This window comes from Gobio gobio (genome assembly GCF_949357685.1).
Source record: "Gobio gobio genome assembly, chromosome: 4".
Classification (NCBI taxonomy): Eukaryota; Metazoa; Chordata; class Actinopteri; order Cypriniformes; family Gobionidae; genus Gobio; species Gobio gobio.
In genome coordinates this window covers 4,384,935-4,410,336 of record NC_137100.1, presented here as the reverse complement: position 1 = coordinate 4,410,336, position 25,402 = coordinate 4,384,935, and the positions used below count along the sequence as shown (strand labels likewise).

General features: G+C 40.9%; 1 protein-coding gene across 1 annotated transcript in view; it reads left to right on the top strand.

The window, feature by feature from the left end:
• LOC307124794 (uncharacterized protein) overlaps nucleotides 1-20,561 on the top strand; it is a 43,430-nt gene extending 22,869 nt beyond the window's left edge. Inside the window, exons 22-32 of the mRNA XM_079814242.1 lie at nucleotides 3,568-3,657; nucleotides 4,981-5,076; nucleotides 5,640-5,747; nucleotides 10,339-10,431; nucleotides 10,533-10,622; nucleotides 10,708-10,806; nucleotides 10,974-11,066; nucleotides 11,323-11,382; nucleotides 16,834-16,985; nucleotides 17,067-17,176; nucleotides 20,258-20,561. Of these exons, the coding sequence (XP_079670368.1) occupies nucleotides 3,568-3,657; nucleotides 4,981-5,076; nucleotides 5,640-5,747; nucleotides 10,339-10,431; nucleotides 10,533-10,622; nucleotides 10,708-10,806; nucleotides 10,974-11,066; nucleotides 11,323-11,382; nucleotides 16,834-16,985; nucleotides 17,067-17,176; nucleotides 20,258-20,414 (1,148 nt within the window). The 3' untranslated portion in view covers nucleotides 20,415-20,561. The remainder of the gene's footprint in view (nucleotides 1-3,567; nucleotides 3,658-4,980; nucleotides 5,077-5,639; nucleotides 5,748-10,338; nucleotides 10,432-10,532; nucleotides 10,623-10,707; nucleotides 10,807-10,973; nucleotides 11,067-11,322; nucleotides 11,383-16,833; nucleotides 16,986-17,066; nucleotides 17,177-20,257) is intronic.
• The last annotated feature ends 4,841 nt before the right edge of the window (nucleotides 20,562-25,402 follow it).

Here is a 25,402-nt window from a genome sequence, read left to right as displayed (position 1 = left end):
TTATGTTATAAAATAAATGCATTTTAGAAAGTGAGTTAGAAAGTGTAATGCAAAAAAAGTTTGTTCCCTTTTGATACGGTTCACTTGCATTGCGTCAGTTGCTTTGGGGGAAACTTTTTTCACCAAAATAATGAAGCCTGACTGAATCACGTCTGTGCCAGGCTTGGGAAGCCATTCCAGGTGTGTCAGTGTGAGTCTTGGAAACAATCAAACAAGGTTACTTGCTCCAGTTTGCTCCCAGACACCCCGTTTCAGGGACATAATCCAAACTTTGTTCCAAGGCAACGAAGCTTGCGGCCTTTTGTTCGAAGTAGAGTGCTTATTAGTGAAGGGCGCCAAATAGAAAGTTCCCACAGCGAGTCGGGTGGCGGGCTCAGGCTCATCCTCCATCTGAGACGTCTTAACCACGCTTTAATGAGACGGCTGTTCAGAATCCTCTCGGAAATTTGGCAAGAGGATTGGTTCTTATCAGTGGATCTGAAAGATGCATTCACTCATCACAGACCAGATTCACATTTGAGGTGGTAGCTTACCAATATACTGTCCTTCCATTCAGACTGTCTCTGGCACGTCACACATTTACAAAGTGTGTCCTCTGTAGTTGACACCAGGACTATAAAAGGACATGAACTTGCATGTATAGGCAAAAACAATGGGATTTATTTTTAATTCACCAATCCATTTTTAGGTTTCAGGATTTAAAAAAAAAAAACTTTGTTATGAAAGATGTAACGGAATGCATTGATTTACCATTTTTCTTTATGAAATATGTGGGTAAAATGGCCATACTTTGATTTTCCCATTCAATACAATGTATCTATTCGTTGCATCTAATTTGCATATTAATGTGTGCTCGGTGCAACATGTAATGAGTAAAGAAGTGTAATAATGGGAGTAATAATTAGCAACATTTTCATAATAATATCTAATATTTCATAGGAATATTGATATGTAATTTCTTTCCCTATTCACTTGTTAGGTCTCCAAAATGCCTGATAAACATGAAGTCCTGGCATCCTCTACAGTGGACATTTATGAAATCAATGCCGTTTTGTAATAGAAAGTCATACTTTGATTAGAAACCCCATAACATTTTCCTGAGATGTTGATTTATAACAAACAATTAGAAAATTAATCAGATTTAAATTATAATTAAAAAAGATGATCATATTTCCATAAGAGTGCTGAACATTAATGTCAGCCGTTTTTAAAGACCAAGAAGTTGTTGTTGTCCTGGGGAAACCTCCAAACATTTGGTATCTCTGCAAAGCCCCGAATGTGCTCTTTACAGGACATCCAGACTGTGACATGGGACATGTATAATGTCAGAGAAATTTCCTAAAATATAACGTCCACTACAGTGGACAAAAGTCTATTCGTGGGTCCCAGGAAGACGGTGGAGCTTACATAAACCACCAAGGGGGACTCACGCCCTCTGTACAAGCGTACAAGCTGACAAGCCACCTCCTCTTGTGGGCACATAACAACTTATGTTTGTCGAAGGTAGTGTAACTGCTGGCAGGCAGACTTAACCAGGGAACAGACATCCAGAACTGTCCCAGAACGGAGTATCTCCAGGGGAATGGAGACTCCTCCTCCAGGCGTTTCAGATGATCTGGAGTGTCTTCGAGCGAGCAGAGGTCGACCTCTTCACCTCAGAAGAGAACACACTGTCCAATATTCTTCTCAAGGGAGAAGGATGCGCTAGTCCACGAGTGGCCCAGCTTTCGTCTGTATGCCTTCCCCCAATACCTCTGCTTCCTCAGGTCATCAGACGAATCAGGGAGGGCAGATGCAACCAGTTATGGTTCCCCGAGATGATGCAGCTGCTGTCAGCAGCCCCTTGGCCAAGGAATGACTTGATAGTGAGGTTCCTAAAGGGGGCCAGAAAGCTAAATCCGCCTCGTCCCCATGGTGGGCATGCCCCAAGGGCTTCGGCCTCTTGCATAAAGCACCTTAAGTGTAATTTTCCCTTAAGTGTTTCCCTTTAACCAAAGGGTGTTGCAGAAAAAAACCCTTAAGTGTTACTTAAGGGTTTCTTTGAGTGAAACGTCATAAACAGTTAGATTTCGCCTTAAATGCTGTTTTTTCCACTTAAGTAATCCCTTAAAAAGGGTTAAGCGTTGCATAAAACCCCTTAACGGTCATTTCCCTAAGTATAACTTAAGGTTTGGAAATCGTAACCTTAAGAGTATCGCAGACAAAAATAAGACGACATGGCTGAATTTATGGAACCAGCTGAAGATCATTAAGTGCCAAGAAGAATTTTTAGGGATTGGGAGGTCTTAGCGATGAAATATTGTTGCAAGAATACCGATTTGACCGTCACACATCGCAACCACTGTGACACTGAACACTTGCAGTCATACGTACATTTCTGAATGAGATGAAGAAAAACTCACATAATAAAAGAAGTCGTTTGACGTTATAACAAGTCGTTAATGTCTTTTAACTTATATGTTTCATATAATAAAACCGAAGCTATAGATTGTGAATTTAAACATTTCTCGTTTACCAGCGGCAAAAGTCAGGAGGACTAGCCGAGGTAAGGCTGTTCAAGCCGGGTTACATGAGCGCTAGGTGATCGCCGGGATCTCACAACATTTTTAAATAGGCGCTATCTTTACAAATAAACCACAGATTTGAGCTTTAAACAACTACATTCTTGACTGAACAACTCTTAAAACTACATTTCGTGACACAATAACAGTAGTATTTTTCTATTTCGCGGCCGCCCACAACCACATAAAACGCAAAAGGACGCGCGTCAATTTCGCTTCAAACGCTTGCTTTTTACGCGTGTCCATCTCACTTTGGACGCGCAAATGCATTCAAAGTTTAAGCGTCAAACAAACGTTAGTGTTTTGCATATCTATGGCAACAAGATTTTTATAACGTGAATCCAGGATCGCTGTCGTGAAACACTTAAATGTTTCCCTTACCTAAGAGAACCGTTTAAGAGATTATATGCAACACCCTTAAATTATTATCTTTGGTAAGGGGAAATCGCCCCTTAAGAATCATACTTAAGGTGCTTTATGCAACCGGGCACTGAGCCTAACTATCATTGGGCGCCCTGGGTATTTTTCACCCTAGTGTTGGCCCATGAATAGCCTGTTAAGGGCCTTGAGTGCCCTGAGCTCACAGAATGGGCTTCCGTTCTTTGCTTGTAGCACAGCGCTATTGGATTGCATTCCCCAAAGTGTCAGCAACTGACACAATGTGAGTGAACCGTATCAAAAAAGAATGTCTTGGTTAGACATAGAGATAACGGGAACGAGCATTGCATAGCTGGCCGTGCTGCACGTGCGCCGGAGTCGATGTATGAAGCTCCTCAGTTAAAAGATTCTGATTAAATGGCATTCAGCGCCGACTTATATAGGCGGATGTCCCCGCCCGTTTTGGCGGCATGAAGCGCCATTTGTCTCAGCAAGTGCACAGACGTGATTCAATCATGCTTCAGTATTTCTGAGAAAAGGAGTTCTTCCCCCAAAGGCTCAGCAACTGATGCAATGCTCGTTCCGTAAACTGAGATTACGCAAGTAACTGAGAGGTTTTTGCTCACAGTTTTTCATCAACAAAGAACATTCTCAGTGCTGGAGAGTTGGATTCATAGGTCCAATCAAACTTCAGTCAAACCTGGTCTTCAGATCACAGGTGAGAACTTAAACATAAGCCGTGTTTCCACCGCAGGAACTTTCCCCAGGAACTTTGGGCTGGTACTCGGTGTGTTTCGACCGCAGGAACCAGGGTCTAAATTAAGTTCCGGGTAAATATTTCCCCCTCCAAACGGCCCTGCTCGCGAGTTAGTACTTTTTCAAAGTTCAGGAACTTCCGGGGGTGGGACTTGGGCGCTGAACATGCTGATTGGTTGAGCTCACGCAGCATTTTATTTAAACCCGCATTTTTAAAAGTATTTTGCGAGGTTCGTTCTGCGTTCAGTAAATATCAGTCTTGCTCTTTCTGTCTGATGGCGCGCGTTTGTCTCAGCAATCGCACGGTCAATGTCCGTAATAGCTGATAATAACATTAACATTAACAAAGCTTTACGAGCTTTCAGAATGCGCTTTAGTATCAGTGCTCGTCTCTTTTCTGCCGTTTTGTTAATTACATCTTTAGTAAACCAATACATAACCAGCAAAAGCAGCGCTGCTTGAATCTCCTCCACTTGTTATTGTTGCAGACAGTGTCGCGCAAAAATAATTAACGTTACTGTCCGTTGCTGACTGGGAGGAGCAGCCGCGCGCAGTCCCATGTCTCTGGACTAATTTGCCTAATCTTCACGGTACTTTCAACCTGATCTCTGGGCAATTCGTACATATTTTACGAGGTGGCTAATTCGTACGAATTTGTACGACCTCACTCGTCCGAATGTGTACGATTTTTGCTAATTCATAAGTATTTGACGAGTTGCCAAGAGTTGACAAATTCGTATGAATTCGTACAAATTACCTACCTCAAACCCCGCCCCTAAACCTACCCGTCACTGGGGTTTAGACAAAACGTACAAATTCGTACGAATTAGCCACCTCGTAAAATATGTGGGAATTGGTTGTGAGATAGCGTTGGTACTTTAGACCGCAGTGGAAACGTAGACAGGAGCAGGTCTGGGGGGAAAAAGTTTCTGTAAAAAAGTTCCTGGTACAAATTGTTCCGGGTAATTTCGGTGGAAACGGGGCTATAGATCCTTTTTTATCAAGCACTCATATTTGAACATGTACATATCCATGTACAAAAGCTTGGTGAGAATTTAATTTGCTATTATGTACATTAAAATCCCCCAAAACCAACACATGGATATGATTTATCTATATATATATATATATATATATATATATATATATATATATATATATATATATATATATATATATATATATATATATATATATATATATATATATATATATATATATATATATATATATATATATATATATATATTGTAATAACAGGGCTTGTTTTACTTCTTTTTCACAGAGCGCCAGCAGGATCTGTCACACACTGAAGTGAAGAGTTTGATGAACAATTTGAGCTCTTCTGTATCAGCTCTGACGTCCAAACTAAATGATGCAGGTCTGGGGGCTCGGGGGTGATTTGGGTTGGGAGGTGTAAGTGAGGGATTGGTCCGTTTGTGATCGTGTTTGTGGAAACATGCTCATGTGAATAGCCTTTATAGACTCTGTTTTGCTTTATGTTTGTTTCTTTTCCTCACTGGAATTCCTCCACAACGTTTCAATCAACATTAGAGCACCGCCCTCAGGCTGAATAAGTCAAGTCACCTTTATTTATATAGAGCTTTTTACAATGCAGATGATTTCAAAGCAGCTTTACAGTGGTGACAGGAAAATAATGCAACAGAATTTGATTCGGCTGTATAGCGGCTCTGGATAAAACAGTGATTTTTTCGTCCAGCTCAGTTCAATTATCATATAGTGTCAATGCGGGCAGATCAGTAATATAGTTGAATATTTAGTGTCCCCAACTAGCCCAAAGGCGACCGATGCGACGGTGGCATGGAACCAAAATCCCTTGCCACAACCTCCATACTTAATTTATGGTCAGGAGCCGCTACTGTTTAAAGGAGACAACCATAAGTAATACTTTTATTTAAAAAAAAATTGTTTGTCCTTTCACAGTTGGCAACCAGGAGCAGAAACAGACTGAAACACTAAAAATATTAGACAATGTGAAATCAGCTGTTACATCTCTACAGTCTGATCTACAAAACAAGCAGCGTGACTTTGGTAAGACAGGCAAAACTAATATGATTTAAAATGTAATAACGTTATTCAATGAATTATAAGACCTTATAGGTATGCTCTTTTTTAAAATGTGGATGCATGTGGTGAATCCTATTGGGCCTCATTCAAATCTCAGCATGTTTTCTGTGTTATTGGAGACATTTTATATTATTTTCAATTGCAAGGAATGATATAGGGGAAAAATATTAACGTTTAAAGTTCAGTGAAGTAATTGCAAAAAGTACAAAGAGAATTTAACATGTTGTTAACATTAGTTAAATTAGTTAGTTAACATGAACTAACAATGAACAATACTTCTAAAACATGTATTCATCTAACTAATGCTAACATTAGTTAATGCACTGTGTACTAACATGAATATGAATATTTTATTAAAGGTCCCATGGCATGAAATTTTCATTTTATGAGGTTTTTCAACATTAATATGAGTTCCCCTAGCCTCAATATTGTCCCCAAGTGGCTAGAAAATTTGATTGGTGTAAACCGAGTTCTGGCTGTCTTTCTCTGCCTTGGAGAAAATGAGAGCCCAGACGAGCTGATCGTGAATTTTCCTGTTATGAAGTCATAACAGGAACAGTTACCTCCCTTTCCTCCGCCCAGAGAATTTGGCTCGCCCATGCAAGCGCTATATTTGTTTGTCTGACAGCGCTCTCACAACTCAGCACAATATTACTTTGTTAGCAATCGCTCCGTCTCTGGTACATTAGTGATGTCCGGTTTGCGAACGAATCGTTCTTTTGAACTGGTTCTTTTTAGTGAACCGGTTGAACCAGTTCATTCTAAACGGTTCGCGTCTCGAGTCAGCGCTGATCCATAATTTACTAAAGTTACTAACTTTCTGACATGAGTGACAGTCCCTCCGACTAGAAATAAACTAATAACCTGAAGTATATGCTAGTAGCTACAACAGTTCACTGAACTGAGACATGCTGAGAGAACTGATGAGAAGTGACATCCGTCTCTCTGGCACAGCCTTGTGCCTCGTAGACCTCGTTAAACCACGCCCCCTCTGCTCATTTCAAATGCAAAGATGTCAGCCAATCACAGCAGTGGGCGTTTTTAATGAAGACTCACAGCAGACACGCCCCTTGAAACAGGGCATTCAGCAAGAGGGCAAACTTCAGTATAGAAAAAATGCCTTTTATTTCTAAATTATGACATTTTATGATGTAAAAATCATACTAACAATATAAGTACACCTCAGAATACATTATAAAATAAAATAAAAAAATCCATGCCATGGGACCTTTAAATAACATTAAAGGTGAAGTAAGCGATTTCGGAGAAACACTGTTGAAAGTGGATTGGACCAAGCGCCACAACACACTTGAAGCCAATCAGCAGTAGGGGGCGTGTTCACTCGTGATGGGGGAGGAGAGAAAGTGAGCCAATCAATCAGCAGTAGGGGGCGTGTCCACTCGTGATGGGGAGGAGAGAAATTGAGCCAATCAATCAGCAGTAGGGGGCGTGTCCACTCGTGATGGGGAGGAGAGAAATTGAGCCAATCAATCAGCAGTAGGGGGCGTGTCCACTCGTGATGGGGAGGAGAGAAAGTGAGCCAATCATTCAGCAGTAGGGGGCATGTTCACATGTGATGGGGAGGAGAGAAAATGAGCCAATCAATCAGCAGTAGGGGGCATGTTCACATGTGATGGGGAGGAGAGAAAGTGAGCCAATCAATCAGCAGTAGGGGGCGTGTCCACTCGTGATGGGGAGGAGAGAAATTGAGCCAATCAATCAGCAGTAGGGGGCGTGTCCACTCATGATGGGGAGGAGAGAAAATGAGCCAATCAATCAGCAGTAGGGGGCATGTTCACATGTGATGGGGAGGAGAGAAAGTGAGCCAATCAATCAGCAGTAGGGGGCGTGTCCACTCGTGATGGGGAGGAGAGAAATTGAGCCAATCAATCAGCAGTAGGGGGCGTGTCCACTCGTGATGGGGAGGAGAGAAAATGAGCCAATCAATCAGCAGTAGGGGGCGTGTCCACTCATGATGGGGAGGAGAGAAAGTGAGCCAATCAATCAGCAGTAGGGGGCGTGTCCACTCATGATGGGGAGGAGAGAAAATGAGCCAATCAATCAGCAGTAGGGGGCATGTTCACAATCAATCAGCAGTAGGGGGCGTGTCCACTCATGATGGGGGAGGAGAGAAAGTGAGCCAATCAATCAGCAGTAGGGGGCGTGTCCACTCGTGATGGGGAGGAGAGAAATTGAGCCAATCAATCAGCAGTAGGGGGCGTGTCCACTCATGATGGGGAGGAGAGAAAATGAGCCAATCAATCAGCAGTAGGGGGCGTGTTCACTCATGATGGGGAGGAGAGAAAGTGAGCCAAAAATAATCAGCAGTAGGGGGCGTGTCCACTCGTGATGGGGAGGAGAGAAAATGAGCCAATCAATCAGCAGTAGGGGGCGTGTCCACTCGTGATGGGGAGGAGAGAAAATGAGCCAATCAATCAGCAGTAGGGGGCATGTTCACATGTGATGGGGAGGAGATAGAGTGAGCCAATCAATCAGCAGTAGGGGGCGTGTCCACTCATGATGGGGGAGGAGAGAAAGTGAGCCAATCAATCAGCAGTAGGGGGCGTGTCCACTCGTGATGGGGAGGAGAGAAAATGAGCCAATCAATCAGCAGTAGGGGGCGTGTCCACTCGTGATGGGGAGGAGAGAAAATGAGCCAATCAATCAGCAGTAGGGGGCATGTTCACATGTGATGGGGAGGAGATAGAGTGAGCCAATCAATCAGCAGTAGGGGGCGTGTTCACTCATGATGGGGAGGAGAGAAAGTGAGCCAATCAATCAGCAGTAGGGGGCATGTTCACATGTGATGGGGAGGAGATAGAGTGAGCCAATCAATCAGCAGTAGGGGGCGTGTCCACTCATGATGGGGGAGGAGAGAAAGTGAGCCAATCAATCAGCAGTAGGGGGCGTGTTCACTCATGATGGGGGAGGAGATAGAGTGAACCAATCAATCAGCAGTAGGGGGCGTGTCCACTCGTGATGGGGAGGAGAGAAAATGAGCCAATCAATCAGCCGTAGGGGGCGTGTCCACTCGTGATGGGGAGGAGAGAAAATGAGCCAATCAATCAGCAGTAGGGGGCGTGTCCACTCGTGATGGGGAGGAGAGAAAATGAGCCAATCAATCAGCAGTAGGGGGCGTGTCCACTCGTGATGGGGAGGAGAGAAAATGAGCCAATTAATCAGCAGTAGGGGGCGTGTTCACTTGTGATGGGGAGGAGAGAAAATGAGCCAATCAATCAGCAGTAGGGGGCGTGTCCACTCATGATGGGGAGGAGAGAAAGTGAGCCAATCAATCAGCAGTAGGGGGCGTGTCCACTCATGATGGGGGAGGAGAGAAAGTGAGCCAATCAATCAGCAGTAGGGGGCGTGTCCACTCGTGATGGGGGAGGAGAGAAAGTGAGCCAATCAATCAGCAGTAGGGGGCGTGTCCACTCGTGATGGGGAGGAGAGAAATTGAGCCAATCAATCAGCAGTAGGGGGCGTGTCCACTCGTGATGGGGAGGAGAGAAAGTGAGCCAATCAATCAGCAGTAGGGGGCGTGTCCACTCGTGATGGGGAGGAGAGAAAGTGAGCCAATCAATCAGCAGTAGGGGGCGTGTTCACATGTGATGGGGAGGAGAGAAAGTGAGCCAATCAATCAGCAGTAGGGGGCGTGTTCACTCATGATGGGGAGGAGAGAAAGTGAGCCAATCAATCAGCAGTAGGGGGCGTGTTCACTCATGATGGGGAAGAGAGAAAGTGAGCCAATCAATCAGCAGTAGGGGGCGTGTCCACTTATGATGGGGAGGAGAGAAAGTGAACCAATCAATCAGCAGTAGGGGGCGTGTCCACTTATGATGGGGAGGAGAGAAAGTGAGCCAATCAATCAGCAGGAGGGGGCGTGTCCACTTATGATGGGGGAGGAGATAGAGTGAGCAAGAGTGAGATTTGAAGACTGTAGAAAGAGAGATGGCTGAGAGACATTACAAAATAGAAAAGCTCAGAGGAATATCACTGGGAAAATAAGGGTTATGATCAGGCAAGGACTTTAGGACCCACGTTAATAAAAGAGTGGAGAGACCCAAGCGGGAAGGCTTTAAAACAGACGCTGAGGTTGCATTGTTTCTGCTTCATGCGTGAGTAACATTGGTTTTGCTGTTTCACCAAAATATGCTGTGGTTATGTTAGCTATAGTAACAGAAGTTTTGAGTGTCACTGTTGTCTGGAGCTGCTGGCGACTAACAATGAACTCTTGCTTGTACACTCTTGTGTATTGTATGTTAATTTTTCATATCAACAGTGTTTCCCAGAAATTGCTTATTGTACCTTTAACAAAGGTTAAATGCTGTAAAAGTACAAATATATTTACTCATGCATTAACTACATTAACAATTGAGATCTTATTAGAGAATTCTAATATAAGATTTCTAAGAAGATTTATGAAGACAGTGTGCAGAGTTCGTGTCTAAGACAAAACTTTGATGAGTTGATTCTGTATTTTTCTATTTTCTCATTCACAAAGCCATTATTGCTATGCACAGTGATAAGTACTGACTGTTTTTGTCTTGTGTTAAAGAGTCTCTGTCGAGCTCAATGAGTGACCTGAAGAGTTCAGTGTCAGATCTCACTTCATCTGTCGCATCGCTTTCTTCTCAAATACCAGTCACCAGTGAGTAGACCCAACTTTACATGCACAAAACAGCACTCGGTTCAATAACAGTCCAGGAAATGCACACACTCTACACACACATCTACACTTCTTTTCCACAGAGCAGGATGAGTCTCTCACAGAAGTGAAGAGTTTGATGAACAGCTTGAGTTCTGCTGTATCAGCGCTGGCGGCACAACTGAATGATGCAGGTGTCGAAATCTTTTCATTACTTCACATGAATATTGTCTTCTGTGCATTGAAGAATTTTTAAAACGGAAACCTTTTTTCTCCCAGTTAAGAAGCAGGACCAGAAACAGACTGAAACCGAACGATCGCTGGACAGTTTGAACTCATCCATACAGACCGATCAACAAAACAAACAGCGTGACTTTGGTGAGACAGAAACATTAAATAAAAAAATATAAACAGCTATATATTCATAGAAGCATAAATATATATAAGTTTGCATATAATTATAGAATTACTGTAAACTCCAATATGCCCACGGTGATCTTGCTGATCCAGTTTATTGTATTTATGGCTTTTCTCTCCTGTTAAAGAGACTCTGAGGAGCTCATTGAGTGACCTGAAGAGTTCAGTGTCGGATCTCTCTTCATCTGTCGCATCTCTGTCCTCTAAACAACAGACCTCTGGTGAGTTATACACTCACAGTACTCAATAATGCAAAGATAATGCAAAATTGTACTCAATTGAATCTATTGAATTTCTCTCTTTTTTAGTTCAAGACATGATTTCAGAAATATAATCATAATTGTTGATTTCACGGGCCTGCATGCTGATACTGACATTATTCTTTACATTGGAAATAATTGGATTGAAATGAAATTCACAGGACACTGACTGCCATATGTCTAGCAAGATCTGATGTTTTTTCTTGTTGTATTCTAGAGGAGAGAGTCATGAACGCTCTGAAGGATCTGAAATCAAACACGAGAGACAAAACAACAGGTACTGCATCTACACTCTTAGAAATAAAAAGAAGAGCCCGACCGATAAAGGATTTTTAAGGCCGATGCCGACACAAACATTTGGTGATTTAAAAATCTGATATTCCGATATATCGGCCGATATATACAGTATATATATATATATATACAGCAACACTTTCCTTCACTCCAAGTGCCTAACTTACAATGCAGGGACTGGAACTACAAATATACTAGTTATACATACAGTAATCATTACTTTATGTAGGCATAAAAAGTTTGTTGTGATTTCCAAGCGCATTAATGTTAGCGGTCTTCCACTGATAGCCATGGCATTAGCTAGCTTTGTGGTTAGCTAAAGTCTAGCTTTAGAAATGATCGGCAAAATATTGTAAAACATAATTTTTTCAAAATGACGGGCAGAGGAGAGATGATACGTCTCATGCTGTCAAACTGTCACGCTATTAAAGAATCTTATTCAGTCACATTGTCCGAGATAAACTGACAGTCAGTCAACTATACTGTAACAACCTAACGTAAGCTAATTCCATTTCACTCTTGGCTTACATGTAACAGCAAAACTTAACTTGGCAGTCACAAATTTTGTCTTGCTTATTTGAGTTAAGAGAACTGATGGGGATGTTCTTTTAATTGTTATTCAAGCAATGTATGTCTCGTGACAGTTGCCACCTTACCATGCACTTCACGGATGATCTGTTGTGAATGTTTGCGAAGCGCAGCATAACTCAGCTGGATCAGCTGTGTTGTCAACCTGCACGTTGTAGAGTGCCCTCTGGTGGACAAACTATGAAGCGCCAACACTCATAATGTGGTTGAGTGGTGTTTCGTCCGTTTTTTTTTTTTTTTTTTATATTCATTTATCGGCCATCATAAATACAGATACAGATAGTTTGGAAAATGCCTAATATCAGCCCTCCGATATATCGGTCAGGCTCTAGTTCACACCAAACGCGAATAGAGGGTCAAAATCGCGTCTAGTTGGACGCTTGAACATTTTGAATCCATTCGTATAAATCGAGCGTTTGAAGTGAAATAGGTTCAAGCCGCTCCACGAGAAATATGTCATAAAACACCACTCTACCTCTTTTCATTTTCATTAAAAATATATATTAAACATTAATAGCCACACAAATGTGGTCCAGGCAACTCCTACATTATCTTCACTGCATGTGTATTTAAATATCCTTAAAAAATTAAGTTATGAAACTTCTCTTTGCCCTCAGTCAAAACGATTTGGCAGACAACAAATTATAGATCCATGACACCAAAGATCGCCCGTTAGATCTACACAAGACGAACCACTACAGGACATCAGAGCCAGCGGCAGACGGCAGAAGGACTGGCCGAGGAAAGGCTGCTCTCGCCGGGGTTAAAGAGCGCTGATCGCCTGGAGCTCACAACTCCAAAAACACAAGATAATTTTTTTTTAAATAGGCGCTCTCTTTATAAATAAACCACAGATTTGAGCTTTAAACAACTACTTTCTCACCTGAAAAAGTCTTAAAACTACATTTTGTGACACAATAGTTGTATTTTTAAATTATGCGAGGTTTCTCATCACGTCACTTCACCACGTGACAGCAGCGAGCAGGCTCCTGATTGGTTAACGCGGCGCGAATTGACGCCAAAGTTCAGATTTTCCAACTCGGTCGTCAGACGCGAATTCGCTTTAAACGCGTGAATGCACAAAAAGCACCACTCGCGCCAGACGCTCAATTCGCGTCCAATTCGCGTCATTCGCGCAAACTGGGACATGCGAATGAGGCTGAATCGCGTCCATCGCGCCGCAGGACCTCCAGATGCGCATCGACGCGCCTTTCCATTGATTTAACAAGGAAATCACTCGCGCCAGACGCTCTATTCGCGTTCGGTGTGAATGAGCATTAGAAGCCCTCCTGTTCTCCACTCATTACCTGTATTAACTGCACCTGTTTGAACTCGTTACCTGTATAAAAGACACCTGTCCACACACTCAATCAAACAGACTCCAACCTCTCCACAATGGCCAAGACCAGAGAGCTGTATAAGGACATCAGGGATAAAATTGAAGACCTGCACAAGGCTGGGATGGGCAACAGGACAATAGGCAAGCAGCTCGGTGAGAAGGCAACAACTGTTGGCGCAATTATTAGAAAATGGAAGAAGTTCAAGATGACGGTGAATCTCCATCGGTCTGGGGCACCATCGAAGATCTCACCTCGTGGGGCATCACTGATCATGAGGAAGGTGAAGGATCAGCCCAGAACTACTCGGCAGGACCTGGTCAATGACCTGAAGAGAGCTGGGACCACAGCCTCAAAGAAAACCATTAGTAACACACTACGCCATCATGGATTAAAATCCTGCAGCGCACACAAGGTCCCCCTGCTCAAGCCAGCGCATGTCCAGGCCCGTCTGAAGTTTTCCAATGACCATCTGGAGGATCCAGAGGAGGAAAGGGAGAAGGTCATGTGGTCTGATGAGACAAAAATAGAGCTTTTTGATCTAAACTCCACTCGCCGTGTTTGGAGGAAGAAGAAGGACGAGTACAACCCCAAGAACACCAGCCCAACCGTGAAGCATGGAGGTGGAAACATCATTCTTTGGGGATGCTTTTCTGCAAAGGGGACAGGACAACTGTACCGTATTGAGGGGAGGATGGACGGGGCCATGTATCGCCAGATCTTGGCCAACAACCTCCTTCCCTCAGTAAGAGCATTGAAGATGGGTCGGGGCAACGACCCGAAACACACAGCCAGGGCGTAAGAAGCATCTCAAGGTCAATGTGTGACATTGTGTGCAAACCTGCTCAAGAACTACAGGAAACGTATGTTCTCCCCACTGATGCGTGTCTGCATTGTGTGAGAACAATAAGCCTATAATGGTAAAAATCACTTACTCATTTTTTTTATTATAGTTCCCATAAATCAAAAGCAGTCTCTACAAATGAGTTGATTCAGACCCCCCCCCCCCCCCCCCCCCCACACACACACACAGTGATGTCATAGGGAGAAGCCTCGCCCACAACGAGTGACGATCTGCCCAATTAGCATAAACACAGCCCTGAGCGAGAAGCACAGATTCCGCCATTTCTGTATCCTCGCTGTAGCAGTTTTACAATATCTGCGCCAAATGTTACATGCGTTCGGAAGAGAATATACATTTAAACAAACAGGCTCCAGTACAGGATGGTCAATCATGGGAGTATACTCAAGCTGTCCATCCGTATTTTCACCTTTATTGCAATACAGTATGTACCACTAATTCAATAGCATGTCATAAAGCAAGATGACAACATAAGGTATAACCGTAATTAAACTAAAATATACCTGTTCTATCTCAGCACATTTTCTCTGTCGGCATCAGTTCCCACACAAGCACCTGTACAGCAATTTATAGATTATCCTAACAGAACATGCTAATCAATGAATTGAAGTTAGGTAACCCCACATCAGCTACATAAACTAACCATCTCATTCTACATGTTGTCACTTCTTCTTGAGTCTCTCCATCATTGTCCGACTCCAGTTTGAACAAACATGGCCGAACAGTGTCTGACATTTTCAGTGTGCGTGAGACATTTCATCCTAGCCATCAGATTGTCCTACCAGGGTTTACTGCACATGCGCACATTAATATTTCATATTTATTTTTAAAATTATTTGCATTATTTAAAGGGTATGGTTAGGGTAGGGGTAGGTATGGATGTTGTATATATGTTAATTAAGCCTCAAGCAACAGTTACAATTTAAATAGTTGGTATTTAGAATACAGTTACATTGTTGAAATCAATGGATTGCATTACGATACTTCTCGGTTTCACAAGTTTATTCACTCTCTAAATAAAAATGTTATATTTTTATAACACTAAAAAAATAATTGAATCCGCTAAATTAATTGAGCAGCTCATTAATATTTTTCTTAATATGACAAATACATCACATCCAAATTCCACCAACTGTTGTAAGGTTAACAGCCCGATGTGACATACATGTCACCACAATATTTTCGTAACTTGTTTTTTATCAATTTGTTTAAGAAATGTATTAAATCAGGTTAAGTGTAATTTATGATAAGTTATTAAAATGTTAGAATTGTTGCATGGGTTGAAATATACCTTTAGTAACAAAAACAAGCGTTTTAAAAAATTGCTGACACTGCAACATGTGCTAACCAGACAGGCCACCATTTTGTAAATATTGCCATGGCAACAAAAAATGCACACATTGTCACATGACTGAACCTGGGTGTTCCTAATATATCACTTAGGGACTTCCTGAGTTGAAATTTAGGAATATTGCTTTAAAATGACCTTTCCAGACACCCGTGTCACTGTGGGTTCTTATGGGTTAAGACAACTCCATGCATTTCCCAGAATGCCCCAATATGAAAACGAGCGGTTTGCTTGATCAGTCACAATGGAGTCGGAAGAGGAGCAGCGGGTAAGAGCTAGAAGAGCGGCTCTGTGATCAGTTATATAAACACTGCAAGTTTGAGTCACCTATAATATACAATACAATATATATTATATTGTGCTGGTATATCCCGAGTTTCGGAGTGCTCTTGATTTTGTTGTTCTTCTGTGTTTTAATAAGTGCGCGTTATCAGAATCACCTTCATTCTTTCATTTGATTTGATATTATGGCAAAGGCAAATTGTCTTCAAAAGTAATAACCAAACAAGAGTTATTTGACGTTCACTGTAGTTGGGTTTATCTTAAACTGCCGCTTCAGCTCAAGAGTTGTGTGTGACAATGAGCATGATCTCATGAGACACTACAATAGGCTTTTATACTAATAATTCATTAATAAGGACTGTTTTCTTGAACAAAGTTAAATATTTTAAGTTAAATTCACAGTGCAAGACAAGAGGCTAACAATGTCAAGATCAATATTTGTGTAGCCTGCCTGACACGGTATTTTCATTGACTACGTCACGTCTCAGATTGAGTACCGTTACGGTTACAAATTACATTTGTGGGCATGTATTCTGTAACGAAATACATTTTGAAAGTATGCTTCCCAACACTGTCTGATAGGTAGGAATTTTCTCCGTTGACAAGGTAGCACAAATCAACAGGACACCGGAATGCCGGTGCATGAGCTCTTGAAGCTCCGCCCTCTTCTTGAAAGGGGGCCAGAGCACCAGCTCATTTGCATTTAAAGGGACACACACACAAACTGCGCGTTTTTACTCAGCCCCAAAAAGTGCCAATTTTAACATGCTATAAAAAATTATCTGTGGGGTATTTTGAGCTAAAACTACACATACACACTCTGGGGACATCAGAGACTTATTTTACATCTTGTAAATAGGTCCCCTTTAAAGGTTCTTCATGTAACCATAGATGCCAATAAAGAACCTTTATATTTAAGAGTGTAGCGCTACTTTATGTGGTTAAATCTGTTGTATATTCATTCCTCTCTTTCATACCTCTTATTTTGTATCTTTTCTCTCTCTCTCTCTCACACAGACGTCCCTGTAACCTGTAAATCTGGCTGGAAATCGTACAAAAGCAGCTGTTTCTTGTTCTCTAGTGATAAACTCAACTGGACTGAGGCACGAGATTACTGTAAAGCACAGGACGCATTACTCCTCAAAATACAAGACGACGACATGGAGTGGGTGTGTAATGCTCATGGCGTGCTCATAAAATTGCATTTTGATTTAATTTTTTTTTAACTCTGTTTCTATCTTACCCCCAAGAAATTTCTGAACAACCATACCATACCCATTGGCTACTGGGTCGGTCTAACGGATCAGACCACAGGCCAGTGGAGATGGGCGGATGACACTCCTTACACCATGAACACAGAGTGAGCCGATTCATGCATTATATCTCCTCAGATAAAAACAGCTTCATTCACAAAAACATTTCTTAGCAAGCATGCACTAAAATAGCATACATTTCAATATACACTTGACTAGAGGTTAAGAAAAATGTTGGCCTCAAGATGGCGTTTATCCTAAATATGATTTAATATCCATTTAAAGGATTAGTTCACCCAAAAATGAAAATTAGCCCATGATTTACCCACCCTCATGTCATCTGTGTTTATGACTTTCATCTTTCAGACGAACACAATCAGAGTTATATTAAAAAATGTCCTGGCTCTTCCAAGCTTTATAATGCCAGTGACTGTTGGGTCATTTTTGAAGTCCATAAAAGTGCATCTATCCATCATAAAAGTGCATCTATCCATTATTAAAGTGCATCTATCCATCATAAAAGTGCATCCATCCATCATAAAAGTGCATCTATCCATTATAAAAGTGCATCTATCCATCATAAAAGTGCATCTATCCATCATAAAAGTGCATCTATCCATCATAAAAGTGCATCTATCCATCATAAAAATGCATCCATCCATCATAAAAGTGCATCTATCCATCATAAAAGTGCATCTATCATCATAAAAATGCATCTATCCATCATAAAAGTGCATCCATCCATCATAAAAGTGCATCTATCCATCATAAAAGTGCATCTATCATCATAAAAATGCATCTATCCATCATAAAAGTGCATCTATCCATCATAAAAGTGCATCTATCCATCATAAAAGTGCATGTATCCATCATAAAAATGCATCTATCCAACACAAAAGTGCATCTATCATCATAAAAGTGCATCTATCCATCATAAAAGTGCATCTATCCATCATAAAAGTGCATCTATCCATCATAAAAATGCATCCATCCATCATAAAAGTGCATCTATCCATCATAAAAGTGCATCTATCATCATAAAAATGCATCTATCCATCATAAAAGTGCATCTATCCATCATAAAAGTGCATCCATCCATCATAAAAGTGCATCTATCCATCATAAAAGTGCATCTATCCATCATAAAAGTGCATCTATCCATCATAAAAGTGCATCTATCCATCATAAAAGTGCATCTATCCATCATAAAAGTGCATCTATCATCATAAAAATGCATCTATCCATCATAAAAGTGCATCTATCCATCATAAAAGTGCATCTATCCATCATAAAAGGGCATCTAGATGCTCTTTTATGATGGATGGATGCACTTTTATGATGGATAGATGCTCTTTTATAGACTTCAAAAATGACCCAACAGTCACTGCTATTATAAAGCTTGGAAGAGCCAGGACATTTTTAATATAACTCATATTTTATTTGTCATATACACCTAGAATTACTTGAGGGGGAGTAAATCATAGGCTAATTTAAATTTTTGGGTGAACTATCCCTTTAAGTGAGATATTTTCTGTTAATGTGTGAGACTTTAGGTAAATGCTGCGTCTGAAAAATAAGTAGCCTAGGTACTTTTTTTGAATAGGAAATTACTTTGTAACCACTTAAAAAGCGTGTTCTATAAAGTATGAATGTAATCTATCTGAACATACTACATGTGATCAGTTACGTCGCTTTGCTACCATTCACAAATCCTCTCCCGTGGCCTCATTGGATAGTAAAGTGTCCATTGAATGCACTTTTTGCTACTCTTTTATGAATACTGTGAATTCAGATATACCTCTTTCGGCATATACTGTTATTTGCCTACTATATAGTAGGGAAGTATGTGCTTCCGGATGCAGCCCATAACTAGAAGAATAACACCAGTTAAAGGAACACTACGGCTTTTTGGGACTTTCGCTTATTCACTGTATCCCCCAGAGTTAGATCAGTCCATACACACCATTCTCATCTCCGTGCCATAACTCTGTCTGACGCTAGCCTAGCTTAGCACAAAGACTGGAGGTAAATGGCTCCAGCTAGCCTAGCTTAGCACAAAGACTGGAGGTAAATGGCTCCAGCTAGCCTAGCTTAGCACAAAGACTGGAGGTAAATGGCTCCAGCTAGCCTAGCTTAGCACAAAGACTAGAGGTAAATGGCTCCAGCTAGCCTAGCTTAGCACAAAGACTGGAGGTAAATGGCTCCAGCTAGCCTAGCTTAGCACAAAGACTAGAGGTAAATGGCTCCAGCTAGCCTAGCTTAGCACAAAGACTGGAGGTAAATGGCTCCAGCTAGCCTAGCTTAGCACAAAGACTGGAGGCAAATGGCTCCAGCTAGCCTAGCTTAGCACAAAGACTGGAGGTAAACGGCTCCAGCTAGCCTAGCTTAGCACATAGACTGGAGGTAAACAGCTCCAGCTAGCCTAGCTTAGCACAAAGACTAGAGGTAAATGGCTCCAGATAGCCTAGCTTAGCACAAAGACTGGAGGTAAATGGCTCCAGCTAGCCTAGCTTAGCACAAAGACTGGAGGTAAATGGCTCCAGCTAGCCTAGCTTAGCACAAAGACTGGAGGTAAACGGCTCCAGCTAGCCTAGCTTAGCACAAAGACTGGAGGTAAACGGCTCCAGCTAGCCTAGCTTAGCACAAAGACTGGAGGTAAATGGCTCCAGCTAGCCTAGCTTAGCACAAAGACTGGAGGTAAACGGCTCCAGCTAGCCTAGCTTAGCACAAAGACTGGAGGTAAAGGGCTCCAGCTAGCCTAGTTTAGCACAAAGACTGGAGGTAAATGGCTCCAGCTAGCCTAGCTTAGCACAAAGACTGGAGGTAAATGACTCCAGCTAGCCGACTGCTCAATAAGTGACAAAATAACGGCAACATTTTCCTACTTACATGTTGTGATGTGTATAGTTACATCGTGTACTAAGACTGACGGAAAATTAAAAGTTGTGACTTTCTAGGCCGAGTTAGCCTATTTTCAGGCGCTGTTTAATATCATTGCGCCGCTGCACTCATGAGACGGCCATTTTCCAATTATTGCCCATTGTAATCATGAGTAGGAAAGGAAGCAGAGCTAATGTACTTCAAGCAAATGCATCTTGACTTGAAAAAAAATTTAATCATGGATGGGATGCCAGAAAGTTGTTCAATATGCAGATGAAATGACATTTGTTTATTGGCATTATTCACAGACGCTGGAATCCCGGGCAGCCGGATGACTGGACAAAACATGGCCTGGGAGAGGAAGGAGAAGAAGGAGAGGACTGTGGGCAGATTAACTTTAGTGGGAAACTAAATGACAACCACTGCTCCGTCAAAATGAGATTCATTTGTAGAGTGCAGAACTGAAACTGAAAACAGCAGTGCTGCTAGGAAATGTTTTTTATTTCTACATTTTTTGTGTGTTTTCTTTTTTGTAATCAAAAAGCATGTCTAATTAATTGAAATCATGAAACAATTAACATCAATTTCTTAAAAGTTTAACAAAAATTACATGTTCAGGGCTCTATGAAATGTGTTTTATTGTTTTCTCTCAAATTCCGTTTTAAGATTTCTGGATTCAATTTTAATGGTTTATTTACATTTTAATCATCAAAAACATGTCAAACTAATTGAATTCATAACAATTTATTAAAAAATAATAATTTTCCCCCCAGAAATTCTGTTGTGTATTTAGATTTTTCTTGCAATCAAATGAAAGCATAAAACATTAATTTGGTCTTTTAATCATATGAGATTAAACATCTTTGCCAAACAAAGTGCTACACAACAGACTGTTTAAATTAAAACATGGAAGAAAATGTTTTATTATTCCTTCATTTCTTTAATAATAATTTATTAGTCTATACTACGATTTGATTTAAGTGTTCAATCCACCCGCTCCAAGTGGGGATCGAACCCGGGTCCATTGGCATGAGAGCCAGAGGCTCTAACAAGGAGGCTAAAGGCTGCAACCCTTAGCATCAGTCACTAGAGCGTCTTTGTCTTTTGAGATCAGAGGAGTGAGGTTTACTCGCACAGCAACTGGCCTCCGTTACATGTATTTAGTCATCAAAATTTTGAAAAATTCAGTGAAATTTCATGTTGTAGGCCTACATTTGAAATATTTTCTAGTTCAGTACTTTGAACAATAGACTAAAGACAGCGAAAGCAAACCCTTTAAATCCTCTCTTTTTGTAAGCTCTGTTGGAGGGATGCTTTGATATTTTTCCAGTATTCAGATTAGAGGTTAAGAAATGTCAAGTCAAGTCAACTTTATTTATATAGCGCTTTTAAGAATGCAGATTGTTTCCACGCAGCTTCACAGTAGCCGCGTTTCCATTACCCTTCAAATTGCTTTGCGAATTAATTTTACGCCCAATGGAAATGCGTCAATTTCGCAAAAACTCCCATATATCGCAAAAAAGTTTTTACGCTCGCATGAGGGGGTTTTTCAGGCAATTCGAAAAAGGAAATTTTCGCAAAACTGCAATGCAAACAGTTTTTTCGCGTTTAAAGGTCATCTGGTCCGGTCACGCATTGCTCTCACATAGGGCCTATATAATTTTTTTCCACTCAAGTATGTCTCATAACGAGATCTTACGTTGTTAAAACGACATATATTTTCTCCTAATAAGGAAAGTGGAGTAACTTTATAATGCTGGACCCCGGTGCAACCACAAATATCATAACTATCTATAGGTCTACTGTAATTAAGACATATATTCAAGAAATGTATTAAAACAGAAATATAGTTTCAGCCTTGCTCAAAGACTGAGGAAACAGGCCAGTTACGCACGTCAATCATTCCCCACGATCTTGGTTTGCTTCTTATTTATTAAATATACAGCCAAATAGTTGATTAAACATTGATCAAAATTAAAAAACAATTTATACAAAACGAAATTAATTGAAAGAACTTTCTAGAAAACACAATTCACAAAATGTCTCCAGACCAACCCGATCTCACGGCAATTCGTACATATTTTACGAGGTGGCTATTTCGTACGTATTTGACGAGTTGACAAATTCGTATGAATTCTTATGAATGACCTACCTCAAACCCCGCCGCTAAACCTACCCGTCACTGGGGTTTAGACAAAACGTACAAATTAGTAAGAGTGAGGTCGTACAAATTCGTACGAATTAGCCACCTCGTAAAATATGTACGAATTGGTCGTGAGATAGCATTGCTCCAGACATATGCGCATCTGATTATGTGCCTTACTCATGCTGCTCACTTTTCATAATCAACATATGAAATTAAAAGATTATAATATTTAGACAAAGCCTAACTATATGAAACTAAATAGGCTACGTTTTCTTTAACCCTCTGTCCAACAAAGTCGTCGGCGCCTTTTGATGGATTTTTTTCCTTATTCCATTTCCAGCGGAAACTCACAATACTCCGTCATTTTTAGCCATACAGATAGGCTAAGTGCAAGACATAATTATAAACAGTAAACTGTCTACTTATTTTATTTGTGTACACTCACACGCAAAGGCCGTGGACTCAGGGAACAGATTATTTTGCACTCCACTCCAAACGCTGTCTTCATTTCAAAAATATATTTTGTTTATTAAACGCAAAGTTTTTCATTTCAAAAGCATTTCTAAATTCAGTTTATATTTCCAACAAACGAAATTCCAAGCCAAAATAACGAAGTGGTAAAAAAAAAACTTTGAGTTACTACCATGAAGATTCAAACTTTTCGCTCGTCTCTGTATGTGGCAGCAATGCGTCACAATAACCTGCGTATACGTAAAAGTCGATCATTCTTTACAAATGATGATATGTTTGGACAGAAGACGAGTTCTTTATTAAACTCATAAAAAACAACAGAATATAAAATGCCACAATTTATCTAACACCTCATATGTGCCGCTCAAGTATAAGGTGCTTTCCTTGCCATCAGTGCTATAACACGCATGTCTCTTTCCATAAAAATAATGGCGTGCGGTGGCTGGGATATACATAAACCTAACAACATACGTAGCATAATTTTTGGAATGAATTATCACAAGAGGAAAAAAATTGTTTTAGTCGCATAACATCAGTTAATGGAAACGCTGTCATTTGGCAATATTTTTTTATCGACTTTTAGAAAATATCGCAAAAGTTTTGCGCAAATCTGTAATGGAAACGCGGCTAGTGTTAAACAGGAAAATAATGCAACATAATTTTATTCAGCTGTTTAGCCATTCTGGAGAAAACGGTGATGTCATCAGTTCATTTCAATGATCATACAGTGACAGTGTGGGCTTAAGATCGGTAATTTAGTTTATATGGTTAATTTAGTTTAATAATTAGATTTATTTGGATATTTAGTTGAACAATTTAGTGTGTATTAAACCTAAATATACAGTCCTGTAGCTGAAACGGTGGAGTTATTAGGATATTCATGCCACCAGTTAAATACATTTCAATGGGAAAGAGTTCTTTTAGTATATTTTTTATTAATACTTTTAATTCAATTTTTATATTTTAAATTTTAGTTTGTGTTAGTCATTTTGTTGTTTTTTATCATGTTTCGGTTTTAGTTTGGGTATTTTAATTTGTGTTGATTTTAGTACTTAAATTTGAAATGCTGCCTTGGCTACTAACTGAAATATTTATTTTACAAAGGTTTTTTTATATTTTATAACATCAATTAACGTAAATGATTTTAGAGGGGACCTATTATAAGGTGTTTGAACACAGATGTGTGTCCACAGTGTGTAAACAACCAGCCTATACACTCTAAAAAATGGTGCTATATGGCACTAAAAGTGGTTCTTGGCTCGTAATCATAGGGGAACCACTTTTGGTGCTATAGAGCACCATATTTTAACAGGTTCTGTATATGGTCATCCCAAAGACCCGCTGAAGCACCAAGATTGGTGCTATACAGCACTTAAAGTGGTTCCCCTATGATTACAAGCCAAAGAACCACTTTTAGTTAGCCTGACCCACATCAAGATGTTGGGTCTGGAAACTCACCATTGGCAGGGCTCAATCCGAGGGGCGGGATAAACGCTTGTCTTTCAAATTCCCTCTGCACACAATAGGAGAGCGCCACAACCAACCAGAGCAACGAAGAAGAAGGTGACGCGGAGCTAACGTTAGTTGATAGATTAAACTTTTACCGTATCCGGTCGGCAAAACTCCGAACACATCTTTTCTTAAAGGGTTAGTTCACCCAAAAATGAAAATTCTGTCATTAATTACTGACCCTCATGTCGTTCGACACCCGTCAGACCTCCGTTCATCTTCAGAACACAAATGAAGATATTTTAGTGTAAATCTGATGGCTCTGAAAGGCCTCCATTGGCTCAATGGCACGGTTCACTCTCAAGACCCTTAAAAGGCACTAAAGACGTCGTTACAAAGTCCATCTCACTACAGTGGTTCTACAATAACTTTATGAATCGGCGACAATAGTTTTTGTGCGCAAAAAACCCTAAATAACGACTTATATAGTGATGAAGATTTCAAAACAAAGCATCATGAAGCTTCGAAGCGTTATGAATCAGTGAGTCGATTCAGCGGTTTGAATCGCCAAAGTCAGCAGTTTGACACGCGATCCGAATCATGATTCAACTCACTGATTCATAACGCTTCGAAGCTTCATGAGGCCGTGTTTTGAAATCGTCATCACAACAGAAGTCGTTATTTAGGGTTTTTTGCGCACAAAAACTATTCTCGCCGATTCATAAAGTTATTGTAGAACCACTGTAGTGAGATGGACTTTGTAACGACGTCTTTAGTACCTTTTAAGGGTCTTGAGAGTGAACCGTGCCATTGGGCCAATGGAGGCCTTTCAGAGCCATCAGAACTAAAATATCTTCAATTTGTGTCTGAAGATGAACGGAGGTCTTACGGGTGTCGAACGACATGAGGGTAAGTAATTAATGACAGAATTTTCATTTTTAGGGTGAACTAACCCTTTAAGAATGACTTCAGTGCCGTTCTTTCCTCAAAGAAAAGCTTTGTCTTTCAGAGTCGCGGCCAAAGCCGATTGGAAAGGCCGCTGTTCGCCAGCTTCTTTGTTTACGAGTAGCACGCAGAACCGGCGCAACTCTGCCGTCATTATGTTAGGCCCGCCCACCGACTCTATACACGATGTGATTGGCCGGACCAGAGTTTGGTTTTTCCAGCTCGCAAGTCTACCGAGAGTGTCTAGACCAGGGGCCTGTACCATGAAGGTAGTTTAACAAACTCAGGGTTACAGGATTAGTTTAGAGTTGACAAAACCAAACCGATGCAATCAAGCTTTATTGGTCCCATGATGCTGATCATCAGCTTTCTCTGTCAACTCAGGCTTTGATCCTGAGTTTAGGATTTTAGCTGTGACATCAGCAGTGAACAGCCAATCACA